The following is a 16,815-nucleotide window of genomic DNA, read 5'->3' as shown; positions in this document are numbered from 1 at the left end:
TGCACTATTGTATATGGTTTAGCAAAGACACCGACCTGGGGAGGTATAAAAAGGCAGGAAAATGGTGAATTTATGGATCTTGGGAGGGAGGGGTAGGAGGTACGATTTTCATTCATGACGCGACGAGGTATCATATGTAATAGCACATGATCGTGAATGTTGTTAAGTCAGACCGGTTGCTTCTAGTTTGGCTAATAATAATAGGGTATTGATATTGCCCATACATGTGGGCGTGCGTTAAGGTAGTCTTGGCAATCGTCCCGTGTGATGTGTAAAAGAAACGGACCACACGTCTATACGTGGACAAAATAGATAACGTTCACATGTTCGGCCTCCTGCCTCTTGGCCTGCACGTCCGGCCTACCACCTCGCGGTTCTGTATTCACGCTTCTAAATTTATTTTGTTCTCAAGATTCAGAAAATGTTCGTGCTTTAAAAAATTATTCACGCTTCTAAATTTATTCATGATTTTCAAAATTGTTCATAAAATTCTAAAAATGTTTTTGCTTCAAAAAGAAAAATAAAATAAAAAATGAACGAAAACAAAGGAAATAAACAGAAAAGGAAAAAAGTAAGAGGAAAAAAAAGAAACAGAACTAGGCCGGCTCAGTCGGGTCGCCCGCTCTGTTCGGCGCAGGAGTCCCGTGTCATACGGCATCGATCTCAACTCCGATCGACTCCTCCCCCAAATCCCTCGCCGGAGTGCAGCCTCCTCCGCCGCATCCCTTCCTTCCTCCTCCCTTAAAGACTTGCCGCGCCATCCCGCGACTGTAGGATAGGATCACTTCGAGTCGAGGCCAGTGAACAGGGGAGGGAGCGAACGCCGGCGGCCACCGTGGAAGAAGGAGGAGGAGCAGCCCGCGGGTCGCGCGTCTGCACGTCGCGGTCGTTCCCCACGCCGGATTCAAGTGCCGCGACGGAGGGCGGAAACCCGAATCGCCGTGGAGCGAGAGCACACGCCGGCCGGCATAAATATTGCTGAGGGTTTACAAAGGATTCACATTCTTCTGTCATATGTCTGTAAGAATCCATCTTTGTTGTCATATATATGGGGGAAATTACTTCTTTGGGTCAACGGATGAGAGCATCAATTTAGCTTGGAACAAATCATTTCTTGTCAAATGAATTGACATACTTTCTTGCTTTTTTGAGAAAATTGACATACTTTCTTTGCTGAAAGTAAAGGAGAAATAAACGCTGAACATAGTGTTTTGCTCTGTTCCTGGATAGCGCAGTCGTGCTTAGTAGTAGAGGGGTATTTTCATCATTTCATGTATTTACCCCCTGGGTAAGATAAATGGTGTATGTCCTAAAGACCCCCTGGGCATGTCTCTTGTAGTTCTTGTCACATTTCTTTTAGTGCGCTTCATAATTTGGTTGTATCGGTATGTCTAGTGTAACTAGCAAATGCTAATCCAACTCTAACCTTCCACTGTACTAGTGTAAAGCTAACAGAGGTTTTACTCTATTGTTTATATTCTTAAATGTAGTAGCATGGTATTTTAATTATAATGGCTATTATTTCAGTGTTATGCTATATGGTGACAGATTCTGATTAACCTTTGTGTATAGGCAATTTCAGGATGGCTACTGAAGACTCTAAAGATATGCTGAAGAATGCAGACTGGAAGACAGTGAGTGGTGCAGTTACTGAGTCAAGTCAGCCGGTTGTTAGGAAGCGCCTTCCGAAGAAAATCAGACAAGTCCCTGAGTGTTACTTTCTGCCTCGACGATCTTTGCCTTCTGCACTGGCAATCTATGGTGCTGTTTGTGCCGCTGGAGTTGGTGCAGGGATGTTGCTTGAGGTTTGGATAAACAAAAAAATCAAAGGTAAAATCCTGTCTTTCATGGCCGGAGCCTGGAGAAACCACTTACCTTAAGAAAACTGCTCTATCTGGAAATCCAGGATCTTGGACTGTACCACGGAAGTCATCAAATGCATTGTGCATATCTATTTTGCTTCATCGATTGTGTTTTCTTGCGTCATCTTACTTTTTTGTTGTTAAATTGCTGCATGCAGAGGATGGCGGCATTGTCTGGGAAATGGGCAAATGATGTGTGTGCCCGTTGTGTTTTGCTGGGCTCACTCTTCTGCTGCTGCTGCTTAAGCTGCATCACAGAAATAAGCATGGTTTTGTTGTTTCGGAATATCTTTGAACTTTGCTGACAAAAGCAAACAATGTTGCCCAGTGCCCCAGTGTACCCTGCGTTTCTGGTTTGGTTGTACAACTGTGTGATAGTTCAAATTGTATTTTAGGCAAGCAAGGTGAAAAGAACAGGCATCAACATGTCTGTTCTTGTAATTTTGGTAGGCACCACCAGTACTGGTAAGAATTATCTGAATATGTGTAACTGTGAAAAGTTGGAAGGGCTTTCGATTTATCGCGGTTACACACGAACGTCTTACAAACTTCTTCGGTTACTGACAGTACCATGTATAATATAACAGTAAGAATTCAACACTTGGTGTACAAAACTATGCTTGCTGAGGACTAGTACAATGGTCATTTTGAAACACAAAACAATTTGATCATACAATGAAAGGGCTCATGAGGACGAGGCATTTGTCAACAAGAACAGTGGATAAGGTAAGTTCTCGTTGTTAGGCATGGACTCTGATCATCAGAATTCAGACACTCGAGGACATTTGCTCCGGAATGCGCATCCTGCGGAGTTACACCAGGTTTGTGTGCTTGAAGAACATGTAGAACAGGATCGCTGATACCACGAAGAGGCTCAAGAATACCAGCCAGATTTGCCAAACTGCAATGTGGAAAGCATACACCGGAAATCTTGGTAAATACTTATGTGCATCATACAAGAACGCCATCTGCAGAAACATGCATGTATGTACCTCTCCAGTCGGCAGGGACGTCGAGCTTAGTAATCTCTGCTCCCCATTGGTGCGAGGTGGAGATCGCTATCCTGTAACATGAGCAAACAAGAGGTCATTCAATGCTTGCATTCAAGTTTGGAGTAATCTCCAAGTGAATGGCTTAAGGAAGTAATATGAGTTTACTATAAACAAATACTGAACTAGTTACAATGATAACTTCGACACGCGGTTGTCACTTATGTTCAACATGGTTATTGAGAGTCTTGATCTCAGGGAGATTGACCTCACTGGTAGACAATTCACATGGGCAAACTCACTGCCGGTGCCAACATATGAGAAGTTGGACCGAGTACTGACCAGTGTCGAGTGGGAGCAGAAGTACCCTTTGGTCACAGTACATGCATTACAAAGAGCCATCTCAGATCACACACCTCTCATTGTTGACTTAGGGGAGGCCAACCATGAGGGTAATAGAAATGTCTTCTCTTTTGAACTAAGTTGGTTTGAAAGAGAAGGTTTCATGGATCTCATATCTGCTGAATGGGCTAGAGACTTAGGTGGATCCACGAATATAGAAAGATGGCAAAACAAAATCAGACATTTGCGTCAGTTCCTGAGAGGATGGGCGAAAAATCAGAGCGGCATATATAAAATAGAAAAAGAACGACTCACATGTTTGATTGATGAATTAGACGTGAAAGCCGAGTCGGCTCAGCTCAATCTTACTGATAGGAATAACAAGATTGATGCTGAGAAGAAGTTGCAAAAACTTTTGAGAGAAGAGGAAATGAAATGGGCACTAAGAGCTAAGGTGACAAAGGTGGTCCATGGGGACGATAATACTCAATTCTTTCACATGATTGCAAATGGCAAACATAGAAAGAAAAACATTACACAACTTGAGCAAGATGAAGGAACAATACTAGGTCACGAGAAATTAAAATTATATATCTCTGAATATTACAAGAAACTAATTGGTGCACCGGAAGAGTCGGTGGTCACTTTGGATGAAAGCACAATTCATGATATACCTCAACTCAATGCAGAGGAGAATGAGGTGTTATTAGCTCCATTCACAGAGAAAGAGGTGTTTGATTCAATAGCACAAATGAAACAGAATAAGGCACCGGGGCCGGACGGGTTCCCGGCAGAATTTTATAAAAAGTGCTGGCATATCATCAAGGGGGACCTCATGCCTATGTTTCAAGATTTATTTAATGGTCAGTTGCAGCTATTCCACCTTAACTTTGGAACAATTATGTTGTTGCCAAAAAAGGCGGAGGCTATACGCATTGAACAGTTTAGACCGATATGTCTACTCAATGTTAGCTTCAAAATCCTTACAAAGGTTGGCACGAATAGATTGATGAAGATAGCTCATTTAGTTGTCCAACCGACGCAGTCCGCGTTCATGCCTGGAAGACACATCTTACAGGGTGTGGTTGTCCTACATGAAACGCTGCACGAAATTCATACAAAGAAACTAGATGGGATTATCTTTAAAGTGGATTTCGAGAAAGCCTATGATAAAGTAAAATGGCCTTTTCTTCAACAGGCCTTACGTATGAAAGGATTCAATGAAAATGGAGGGATCAGGTTGATACTTTCATTCAGAAAGGCAGTGTAGGAGTTAAAGTTAATGATGACATAGGTCATTATTTTCAAACACATAAAGGATTAAGGCATGGTGATTCAATGTCTCCAGTGTTGTTCAACATAGTAGTAGACATGTTGACAATACTCATTGCCAGAGCCAAAGAGAAGGGCCAAGTAGGTGGCCTCATTCCACATCTGGTAGATGGAGGTGTGTCCATATTACAATATGCGGATGATACAATTATTTAAATGGAACACGATATGGCTAAAGCGAGGAATATGAAACTATTATTGTGCTTATTCGAACAGCTATCGGGGCTGAAAATTAATTTTAACAAAAGCGAAATTCTATGCTTTGGGAAGGCAAAAGAAGAGCAAGACGCTTACAGACAGTTATTTGGATGTGAAATGGGATCACTTCCATTTAGCTATCTCGGGATTCCTATACATCATAGGCGACTGACAAATAAAGAATGAAAATGTATTGAAGATAGATTTGAAAAAAAGCTAAGCTGTTGGAAGGGCAAGCTTATGTCATACGGAGGGAGGCTTGTATTAATAAACTCCGTGTTAACAAGCCTACCCATGTTCCTCTTGTCTTTTTTTGAAATACCAGTAGGGGTACGGAAAAGACTAGATTTTTATAGATCTCGTTTCTTCTGACAAAGTGATGAGGCTAAGAAGAAATACAGATTGACACTTTGGGATATTATATGCAGACCGAAAGACCGGGGGGGTTTGGGCATTGAAAATCTAGAAGTGAAGAATAGATGCTTGCTTAGCAAATGGCTTTATAGGTTATCCACAGAGACCGAAGGAATGTGGATTCAAATACTGAAGAATAAATACCTAAATTCAAAAACTTTAGCCCATGTTACAAGTAGACCAAATGACTCACCTTTCTGGAAAGGGTTAATGAAGATAAATGTGACTTTTTTCCAGAGGGTGAAATTTATAGTAGGTGATGGTGCCTCAACAAGATTTTGGGAGGATACTTGGCTTGGGGACACACCTCTAGCATTTCAATATCCCATGCTTTATAATATTACACAACGTAAAGAGGACTATGTGTCCACGGTACTACAATCGGTACCTCTTAATATGCAGTTCAAATGAGCTTTAGTGGAAGCACGCTGGGAGGCATGGTTGCATTTGGTCAGAAGACTAATGCAAGCGCAATTATCTGATGAGCCAGATAGTGTTCGCTGAATTTTAGCTATGAATGGAGTATCTTCAGTAAAGTCCATGTATACGAATTTAATAAACACGGGACCCTTATCCAGATCTTTACATATTTAGAATATCAAAGTGCCGCTAAGGATTAAAATTTTCATGTGGTTTATACACAAAGGTGTGGTATTAACCAAAGATAACTTAATTAAACGTAGTTGGAGAGGTAGATCTAATTGTTGCTATTGTGAGCAAAATGAAACAATAAGACACCTTTTTCTGGATTGTCCTCTTGCAAAACTACTATGGCGCACTGTTCATATAGCCTTTAATGTTATCCCACCTACATGTATTACCTCCATATTTACGACGTGGTTCAATGGAGTTGACGTTAAAATATCGAAACTTGTTAGAATTGGGATATGTGCTCTATTTTGGGCTATATGGAATACCAGGAATGACATGATTTTTAATGGCAAGAACTTCAACAACTTTTTGCAGGTTATCTTCAGAGCAACATCTTGGATCCGTACGTGGTCGTTACTCAGCCATGCGGACTCCAGAGAGCTTATGGATATTGGGTGCAACCGATGGGAGATGGTCGCACGGGTTATCTTCAACCGGTTTGGATGGCGTGCTAATAATAGGCTAGGTGTATAGGCATCGTAGTCTGCTATTAGTTATGCCGGATGTGGCAGTTTTTCCTTCATATCATTTTTGCTTTGCTTTTTCATTTCGAGCTTCAGAGCTTTGTGGACCTAAGATGTTACTTTGAACTAATTTTAATAATATGGCTGCATGCATCGATTGATGCAGAGGCCGGGGGCTCGCTTCCTCCCTTTCAAAAAAAAGTTACTACTCCCTCCGTCCCATAATATAAGAGAGTTTTTTACACCATACTAGTGCCGAGAGTTTTTTACACCATACTAGTGCCGAAAACGCTCTTATATTATGGGACAGAGGGAGTACTTCACTAGTTTGGCAGTGTTTCAGGAAGACAATTTATGTATAAGAACATTTCTTCTGGATACAGTCAGTGATCATGATTAAGCAGTTGGGTTCCTAAATTACCATTACCTTTCAGTAGGGCAGAATTCAATGGAGGAAACTGGGGAGCCAAGGTGAACCTTCTTGATCATGTGAGAAACTTCCATGCTCTTTACATCGGCAACACAACAGTCGCCATCACGGCTTCCTCTAGATAAAGAAGGGAAATGTATCCATGTCAGTACCACTTCACAGCCAAAAGAACGATGAAGGGTCGATGCGGAAGGCTCAGCAGATTTATGCAAGCACGTTAAATCGGACAACTAACAAGTATTATGACATACGGACAAGCTCTCTTTGTTACAAACTGTAGCAGAATAGCAGATAAGTGGTTTATTTCAGTAAGATGATTGTTTCAGAGCCTGGTAACGGCATTACGAGGTGACCAACCAACATTTTGTTCAGTCAACTGGACACACCTCAGGTACTAATGCAGCAGCTTTCGCCATGTTCCGTAAAGATGCAATGAAATGTAGAACGAGATGGATTGCAGCTGAGAAGTGTGAGGTATGACGATTCATAAATTGTTTCAATTCTTGGAAAGGAATAACTATTCTGAATAACATCAAACCTTGGCAATGCAGGTATGCCTAGAAACGCTAAATATGGAGGTATTGCCACAGTGTGTTTTACATGAGATGCACCATCTCATCAACTTACAGTGCGAGATACTTCCCATCCAGGCTAACCGAAAGTGTGGAAATAGGCTTTCGCAGGAGTCTTTTGTATCCAATTCGCTTCCAGTTACTTATGTTCAAAACCACAGTCACAATATCATTTCCTGTTTCATCAATAGAGGTTCAAATTATGGCTGTCCAGTGTTGAGTCTATTGACTTTATTGACCATAGTAACGGTATCATTTCCTATTTCATCAATAAATGTTCAATGAAGGTTGTCCGGTGTTGCATTTCTTGACATTATCGACGTGATTACCTTTTACAAGTGTGCAAAACAGGAAAGGTTTCTTTCCATCCCTTGAAAAGCGGCAACACTCAATCTTCTCATCCTGTAAAGCATTTACAAGAAGAAATGTAAACAGTATGGTCAAATAACCAATCGAGTTTTAAGTTATTGTAAAGCGAATAATACATGGATTTTAGCACACTATACCGAAGATCTAGTCAAATTTACGAGTGGAGCTCCCTCATCAATCTTCCATATTCTTGCGGAACCATCAGTCGAAGTTGATACTAAAAACGCTGAATCCAAGCTACATGAGGAAGAGGCATTTCAGGATTAAATATGCTACCAAAAGGAGCTTTCTTTGTAATTTAATGAACAAATAGCAATTGGCTAATTGGCTAATTGCCCTAAGTAAAGTGTATACTGAAGTATCAAGACACGCCCAACAGCTTTGGTATGTGCAATTCATCAGATCCTATTAATCCACAAGGTAATAATCATTTTGTCGATTAATGCAAGACCATTCTTAAAACAAAAAGGTGTCTACTTTCATAGTTTCATTCACCTGATGTCCATGTCCCGGAAGGATTTATGAGCTTTAGGTTCATCCAAAAGCACACTGAGATTTGGCCAGTGAAATATTATTAGATGCCCATCCTGTTTTAGTGGAATAATAATAGGAAAGTTTAGTTAGGAACTCAAATTTCTGATTTGCAGAAGCTGAAGTTCAGAATGGAATGATAATTTATTGTTCACACGGATCAAAACATGTCATCAAAAGTTGCATAACTTTTCCTATAATAAAAAGTTACATAACTCTAAACAGAAGAGACTTAACAACTAGCAGTACATGATAAGCAATAGCCGAGTCGTATGATTTATATACAGTAAATGCACGAGAAAAAAAAAAGCAAAGCAAAATGGCCTGATACCTCACCACCAATAGCAAACTTAGTACCATCAGTACTGAATGCCAAACATCGCTGAGGCCCAACTGATTGGAGCGGCGGAGAATCTCTTGAAACAAGGTTGATAGTGAAGTCTTCATATACTAGCTTGAACAGCCTGCAAATGTGATAGAGTGACTGTCTTATCCAGGTGAACTTGAGAGTATGAATGAAAGAAGAGAAAAGGAAAGGGTTCCATTTCTGCTATCAGAAGCCTGAAGAATGCCCATGAATATGATCTCCTACTGATCATTCTCTCAGTGTATGTTACGATGTTATTTTATTTTATTTTTGCGCTTGTATGTTCAGATATCAAGGGAATCATACTGACTGAGGCCGGGCAATTCGATGTGGGCACAAGAAAGGTGACGAGCAGGCACGCACCTGCAGCCTTTGGCGGTGGCGCAGACGAACTCGTCGCCGGCGGGGTGCACGGCGATGGCGCGCGGCTCGTCCACGTCGGCTCCCTCCTCGCCCATCACGACCCTCAGCTGCAAAATCCATTAAACCCACGGTCAGAGACCCGGCCGTAGCAGCAGCAGCAGCAGGCGCCGAAACCCCGCCGAGCGCGCGCGCACGGGCCGATCGCTTACCAGGGGCTCGGAGGCGAGCTCGCACGCCGTGGTGTCGAAGGCGAGGAGGTCGAGGAATGGCGGGGACGAGGCGGTGGCGCCGCGGCCGTACACCACGAGGAGTCTGCGGCTGCTGGACACGGCCGGACCGCCGACCGACCTGCGTATCCACGCGGCGCAGGTCACCTTCCCGACCACCCCCGCGGGAGCCTCGTCGCCGTCGCTCGCCATCGGAACCAGCAGCTGCCGAGAAGAGCTTCCCCAGCTCTGCCTGCTCTTAATTGGTGCTTGTACTGAGTATTAACTTTGACGTGCCGCCGCGGTGCGCGTTGGAGCTTGGCGCGGGCGGGCGGAGAGTGCGAGCGAGCGACGGAAGGGAATCGTTTCGTCTGGGAACAGACGGCGGATATTCTCAGGCCGGCAGCGCGCCGGCGCCGCCGCCATGGCGATTTCAGCGCTCTGCCAACTCCGCCTTGGCTGGTCGAAGCTGGCATCCCTCCTGTTTCGGCTGGTGATTGGCATTGCTGCAGGCGTTGGAGACCCGAATGCGGATTCGTGCGGTTGCGATTCACTCCAGCTTCGACGATTCATCCATTTTCTTGCAGACTAGCCGTGGGCCGTGGCTCTCATTTTATTGAACTAATCTTAAGTATGTTTAGTAAAAATGTGTGGTAAAGTGTGGCAGTGTAAGGTCTACAATCAAACAGCCCCTATGAGTAACTCCAGCAGATCCATCAAAAATGATTAAACCCGTATAAAATAACGTTTTTTTTACTTTCGTGATGTTAAAAAACACACCCTGAATACAGCCCGTAAAGGTGGTTAAACCCATAAAAAATTTACAATCACTGAGAATCTACACCGTGACATTTTTATTTACAGATTTAAAGGCAAAACTGAGAGAACCCTGTAAACCGACCAACACTATGCGACAAGAAAATTCCACCGTGCGCATACGGGCTCCGATGACCTTTTGCCATGGAACTCGCTGGAATTTTGTTGAAAACTCGACATAAAATCGAGCAGCTATAGAGGAGCTCACTACGATGACGAAGGAGGAGCTCCTGGATCGATCCGGCCACGGACGAGCTAGCTAGCTAGCAAACTCCTAGATTACGGACGGGCTAGCTAGCTAGCAATCTCCTGGATCGATCTAGCCACGGACGAGCTAGCTAGCTCCTGGATCGATGTGGCCACGGACAAAGGTATACACATGTACGGTATTCTCTTTTCCCTTCATTTCCTTTTTCCATTCCAGGAGGAAAGATAAACAAGAAACCAAAATTATCTTGATGTAGAAGTGTACATATGTTTTTCCTCTTTTGTTCCCGCGACGCACCCCGCGTGGATCACTCACTGGAACCCTAGCGCCGCTGGCCAAGGGTTCCTTGCCTTCATCCTCCTCGCATCACTTCTACGGGTCTCTGGCCGTTGCTTCGTCTCGTGGTCTGGACTGCGAGTGGTGGTAGTGGATGGCACCCAACGGTGGCTTGATCGAGGGACCGTTTTGTAGACGGTGACGTCGATGTGTGTCGTGAATAAAATATTGACCACAGTATGGGGGCATGTATGAAGGAGCGTCTTGTCTACTAGATGTACAAATGGGTACACACATGCATTTCCCCCCTAGGTTTGGGCCCTAACAGAGAAGGTAAAAGGGGCTCCAATGCAGCGACCCATTTAGTCGTCCGTCTGTGTCCGTGCAGGCAAAAGCATTACCCAACGTACAGAGTAAATTGAAGTAGTTTGTCATTAACTCGTGTGTTACACTTATATCCTAAGAACAAATTGTTGAATGAATTGAATATTATAATCTAAAATTAAACATATTTCATATGCATAGCAATAGTTTCACATTGAGTTTAGAAAGTAAAATATATTAAAATTTAATAATCATAATATTGGTCATACAAGCAATCAATAAAAGATTAATATATGTAAGACAAATTTCAGATACAAATATATTATCTTTGATATCTTTTATGATTATGAATACTCATTAATTATATTCAAACTTGAACAAATCAATTGAAGTTGGAGAAGGAAGACAACGTAATGAGTTATGTTTGGATATATTTGCATAGAAGTTATATTGTTATGGATCCTACAACATGTGAAGTTTGCTCATAACCTTTTACTAGCCAAAATTTCGTATCAAGTATATATACTATTTATGCATCCAAAAGCCCTTAAACCTAGTTTCTTGTCACGAGAGTCCATCACACACACACACACACACACACACACGTTATTTCACTCACATTTCAAGTAAATTTTCACGTGCCATCTCCAAAAACTTCAAATCAACTTCTGTTTTGTGTGCTCGTATCGTTCATGGAGCGATGAGGTAGCCAATATCTTCCATGCCAAGTATGCTTTACTCGTCGACGATAGTTTTTCACTTGTCAACTCCGAGGAAGGCTGCTAAAAAGGATTTCCAGTCCTGCTTAATATAAAAAAATTAATAACACGCCCCCCCCCCCTAGAAAATTGATTGATTGGAGGGCACCCGTGCATTCGGCTAACCATGGAAGCATTTTTTATGGTGGATAGGGAGTAAAAAATTCATTTCTATTTGGGAACCCCCATTAACGCGTTTGACATGGAAGATATTGAAAACTTTGTGATTAAACTGTTGACAGAAAAAGTACACCTCTCAAATGAAATTTTCTCTGTTTTAAACAATGAGCTCTCACACATGAGCAAATCCTTGCTTCCCTCTATCAATGGAATATTCGTTTACTTTTTATCTTGAGTCAGCTCCTTATTTCAACCTCAGTTATTCTCCACTTGGCAAGCATTGTTTGTTGGGAAAAGATCCAGGCACATATATGCACTCAAATATATTTGATCATGAATTATTATTGTTGACAATTATCTCTATGATAAGTAAGTTGGGAAGCGAAACATTAAGTCTCTATTTCTCTTTGTGTTTAACAAATGCTATTTGTTCTAAAAATATACTTTGAGTGCAAGGAATCATAGTAGAATATATGATAATTTAGTATGTGCAACTTTTACTTAGACTTTCCCCAAAACAATTTTCAATTATTTGGTGACTAATGGCCCAAAGGCCCAGAATGAGACCTGGTCAAAGGCCAGCTCAAGAGGGAACCCGAAGTGACATCTCATGAAGAATACTCAAGAGGGATTCTTAACTAGGAAGACAAAGACGACCTATAAGATTTAGAGTAGGACTCCGATTAAGGGAAGCAAGACCCGGACTAATATATGTCTTGTAATAGAAAAGATACTAATTATAGTCCTACTAGGACTCTATATATAAGCCGGCCTCTTCAACTTATATAAGAAGAGGCAAGACACCCCAAGAGGAAAAAATCAGGACACACACACAAGTTTTAGAAAAGTTCAAAAAAGAAGCTCTCAAGACTAGAGGTAGTAAAATAGCACCCTTGTAATCGAGATCATCATCATCATCAATAAACACAAAAACCGTTACGTGGGCTTTTACCTCCATCGGAGGGGTCGAACCTGGGTAAACCCTCGTATCTCGTTCTGGATCAACCCCATTCAAGCTACCACATAGCTACAATGGCCTCACAACTAAGTTCTCCTACAAGGATATCTGTCGTGAAAAAATCATAACACCCAGCATGACAAAAGCAAATGTTTCTTTCTTTTTTGAAGCATAAAGGACGGCTGTCAACCAACTGTACAAAGACATCAAAGAAAGAGAAACGAAAAAGAAAAAAACAAGATGTGGTTGTGCGTAAAATGGTGCTACTCCTCACAGATCAAATGTCGTCCCCCTGTCAGCACCCACTGCTTAGATTCATCGACCAGAAGGGTGAACACTTGCTCGAACTGTCACTCGACATTCCTGAAAATGTGATCACCTCGCTCCTTTCAGATGAACCACAAAACCATCAAGGCCATTGATCGCTAGTGCTTGACATGCGGTGTGTCTGTGGCCGGCATGACAAAATGAAAATGTGGTGCGCGTTTACAGGCATGTGCATGTGCTCGACACCGTCACTTCCGTGAGGTATGGAAAGCAAGTCGTCGTCATGAGCGGAGGGAAAGGTCGTCATCACCGGCGTAGGGAGAGGTCAAGACGGTGCCTCCATGTCCGGCGCGGCGGAGAGATGACGATACAACAACGTGTGATACAATCGCTATGTTCTGTTCTAGATGGAAAAGATCGATAGCTTTTGTCATGTTAGATGGAAAGTATCGACGTGATTGATAACGTTTCGTAACCATACTACCATACCCCTTCCAAATACATATCAAATTGATTGGGAATTTAAGCTCGCTTGAGATGTGTGTAAAGTATGACGTGGCCAAATCCGGGAAGGGGCCCGAGGAGGCGGACTATGAGGCCCCTCACATGGAATTTTCTTCCCTTAAGTTGGTTGTAATGGTGAATATCATATACTAGTATCATGCATATGATACTAGTGTGTGATACTACATTCGTAATGCGTAGTATCATGTGTTAGTATCATAAAAGAATTTATTTATTGCCATGCACGACACATAGTACTCCCTCCGTTCCAAAATATAAGACCTTTTAAAGATTCTACTAGGAGACTACGTTCGGAGCAAAATGAATGAATCTATACTCTAAAATACGTCTATGTACATCCGTATGTAGTTCATAGTTCAATCTCTAAAAGGTCTTATATTTAGGAACGGAGGGAGTAGCACAACATTTAATATGATACGCTATCATAATATGATACTCAACCCTCTCTTTCTTTATTTAATTTCATGACACTTCATCAAATATGCCTAATTGACATGCATGATACTACTTATGATACTCCCATTACGACCAGCTTATCCCCGCCCACGTCCAAACTCTCCTCACTGCTCAAGATCCCACATGTCCATGCTCTCACTCCTCCAGATGCACATGTCACCAATGAAGGACCACTCAACGATACACGCAACGCAGGCCTCCGTGACCGATCGTCTTGCCAAGGGGACTCATCGACACAACAAGAACCGAACAATGTATCTTTTTGCGGGAGTAGTATAGATTTAATTTTAATTCTAGGATTTGGTTTGGAGAAGTTTAATCTCTTAATTGATATTGATGGATGAAAATGAGAATGGCGTTTTGGTGGTAGAGCTACCTGGAGGCCGGAATCCTGCCCCGTGCAACATAGCAATGAGATATGTGCTAGTCTATTTCCTTGCTTTTATACACTGTCTGATAAACGGAAATACATGCTGCGATGAACAGGCATGCCATCACATGGGCCTTGGGCTTAAGCACGTAATGTGTCTGGTGTGCTGTTTGAAAAAATCATATGCAGCTGGCCGGGTAGGTTGGGCTGGTGTTCTTTAATTTCGGTTTGATGGGCACATCTATCGCTGCAGCGAGATAACTCCACAAAGCGTTGCTTCTTTTTCTCTGGTTAGGCCATTCACCCCCTTCCCGTGTGCAGGTTGCCGAAGCGTCCATTCGTTATGGACGATCTCGAGTTCTTCTTTGAACCCACTAGACATATATACCTTTTGAAGAAAACATATTTCACTAGTTGCAAGGATAAAAGTGTCAAGTATATATGAAGTTTTTCTTCAAATTTTGAAATTGGTCACATATTACTAAAATATACGATGATCACTTCTAAAATATATGCTAAAAAATTTCTTGATCCACGTTGTACATTATTCTCAATACATAGTTACCTATTTATTAAGAATGCGATGAACAGATTTGAAACTACACAATGAATTTTTTTAAATACACGCTGAACACTTTGTAAAAGTACGCGATGCATAACTTTAAAATATATGACCAACTTTTCTTTAACGCGTTGAACATTTTTTTCAATACACGATGAATCATTTTCAAAATACAAGTTGAACAGTTTTTAAAAATGTGATGGACATTTTTTTACAACAAAAGTGGACACTTTGCAAAACAACGTGACAAACTTTTTTAAAATGTGAGTCATACATTTTCTGCACCATGAACATTTTAGCATATATTAAAAAAAGAAATAACAGAAAACAAAATGAGAAATTTAACAAAGAAACGGACATTTGTTGTAATGCCTTACAGTACAATACGAGGAAACTTTTTTTTTGTGGTTGCAACACATGCTGAGCAACACCGCCGCAGTCAAAGAGCCCCCACGCCCCCCCAAACACTCGTGCGGGGAAAAGTCGGCCCGCCGCCGGTAGCGGTACATAGGCGAGTAGAGCGGAAGCTGGGGGGAGTGGGAGGGGGAGGGGGAGGGGGGAGTCATAGCTCAATACAACGAATATTAGAACTAATAAAAATTGCATCTAGATTCATAGACCACCTGCTAGTAATGACTACAAGCACTAAATCGAGTCAATGGCTCACCGTCATCATCACCCCCCCCCCCCCCCCCCTCTCGCCGGAGCTGGACGAAAATTATTGTAGTAGACAATTGAAAAGTCAATGTGCTAAGACACCTAGAATAACAACCATCACCGATGAAGAAACACGTAGATCGAAAGCACGAAATTGAAGACACGCGAACATCGACGAACGAAAAATGGATACGAATAGATCCACCAAAGACAACCATTGATCGAATTATGCGAGATCCGCCGGAGACACAAGCCCTCCGATGATGCTAGACAAACCACTGAAAAGGGGTCTAGCCGAGAAAAAGGCTTATACCATTTTCAGAAAGTCGTCGTCATTTCAACTTCATGAGCAGTACACAAATCCTAACAAAATCAAAAGAAAAATCTAAAAACAAAACCTCCCTTCGACAAATGCTAGGATCCACCACGTCTCCATGACCCTAGGGTCACTAGAGAGAGACGAGGCAGACCGGCAACAACGCCGACGACAACGCATGGACTTTTTTTTTGGACAGTGAGAATATTTTTTAGCAAGTGTTAAACTAATAGCATGACAGGTTTGAGAACAATAGGTTCGTATGGAAAAATCACATGTTCCACTCAAATAATTCTAGGCATATATCCCTACGATTCGTCCAGCAGTAATGGATAGCTTAATTGCTCGACTCAAGTAATTTTGAGCACAAATCCCAATGTTTAAAAAGAGGCTGGCAAGTTTAAATAGCACATCACGAGATGGTGTTTTTTTCGTTGTTGCTGATGTTTTAGCGTCTCACATGTACTCCCGCCCATGTTCGTGAAGAGCTTGGCAGGGCAGCATCATTAACATGGGCAAACACTGTGCATAAATTGAGAATACTGTGGGTAGCAAAAAGGTGTCAGATTAAAATACGTAAAATAATACAGTATGTCAGCTGATCCCTACGAAGATTAACGCGCCAGATTACAGCCTGCATGGTGCTCGGCCTCCAAACGACATTTTCGGATGAAAATGCCCTTCTAAGGTTTTTAGGGAGGTGCGGTATCCAAGAAAACCTCAAGTAAATATTGTCACGTACAAATTAGTGAAGTTACAACTCAGTGTTGCTTAGATTAACATTTTTAGTGGGACATTCGTTATCTGCACATTAGATAAGAATGAAGCCTATATCTGTTTTTTGACCATGTAGGAGAGCTGCGTGTATCTTCTGTACTATTAAAAACACGAGAGGGCAGATCCAACTACACATCTGGACCGTCTGATTACACCATCAAGGGCCTAAAAATGTCGTTAACGAAAGTAGACAGTTTTCGTTAACGCTAATTGCCCACCCCACGTCGTCTCCCGGTCAATCGCCCCACTCGCCCGCCTCGCCCAGGCTGCCCGCCCCCGCCCGCATCGCTCGCTCGCCCGCCCCATCAAACCCAGTCAACCAAACGGCGGCGGTC

The 16,815-nt window shown here is 42.2% G+C and overlaps 2 protein-coding genes across 2 annotated transcripts; one reads left to right on the top strand and one right to left on the bottom strand.

The window, feature by feature from the left end:
* The first annotated feature begins 599 nt into the window (after window positions 1-599).
* Window positions 600-2,399, top strand: LOC123398918. The gene is made up of 3 exons (XM_045093357.1): window positions 600-1,020; window positions 1,573-1,830; window positions 2,021-2,399. Exons 2-3 carry the CDS (start codon window positions 1,584-1,586, stop codon window positions 2,053-2,055), a joined length of 282 nt encoding a protein of 93 aa, XP_044949292.1. The 5' UTR covers window positions 600-1,020; window positions 1,573-1,583; the 3' UTR covers window positions 2,056-2,399.
* A 275-nt stretch (window positions 2,400-2,674) lies between these two features.
* Window positions 2,675-9,303, bottom strand: LOC123397248 (SEC12-like protein 1). Its single transcript, XM_045091873.1, has 10 exons — window positions 9,094-9,303; window positions 8,885-8,991; window positions 8,486-8,618; window positions 8,119-8,210; window positions 7,761-7,860; window positions 7,584-7,656; window positions 7,310-7,430; window positions 6,680-6,799; window positions 2,855-2,925; window positions 2,675-2,763 (listed from the first exon to the last, which is right to left on the bottom strand). Exons 1-10 carry the CDS (start codon window positions 9,301-9,303, stop codon window positions 2,675-2,677), a joined length of 1,116 nt encoding a protein of 371 aa, XP_044947808.1.
* Between the last annotated feature and the right edge of the window lie 7,512 nt (window positions 9,304-16,815).

The sequence above is a fragment of the Hordeum vulgare genome, chromosome 5H (genome assembly GCF_904849725.1).
Source record: "Hordeum vulgare subsp. vulgare chromosome 5H, MorexV3_pseudomolecules_assembly, whole genome shotgun sequence".
NCBI lineage: Eukaryota > Viridiplantae > Streptophyta > Magnoliopsida > Poales > Poaceae > Hordeum > Hordeum vulgare.
The sequence above is the reverse complement of the archived record's forward strand: the minus strand, read 5'-3'. Positions and strand labels throughout refer to the sequence as shown.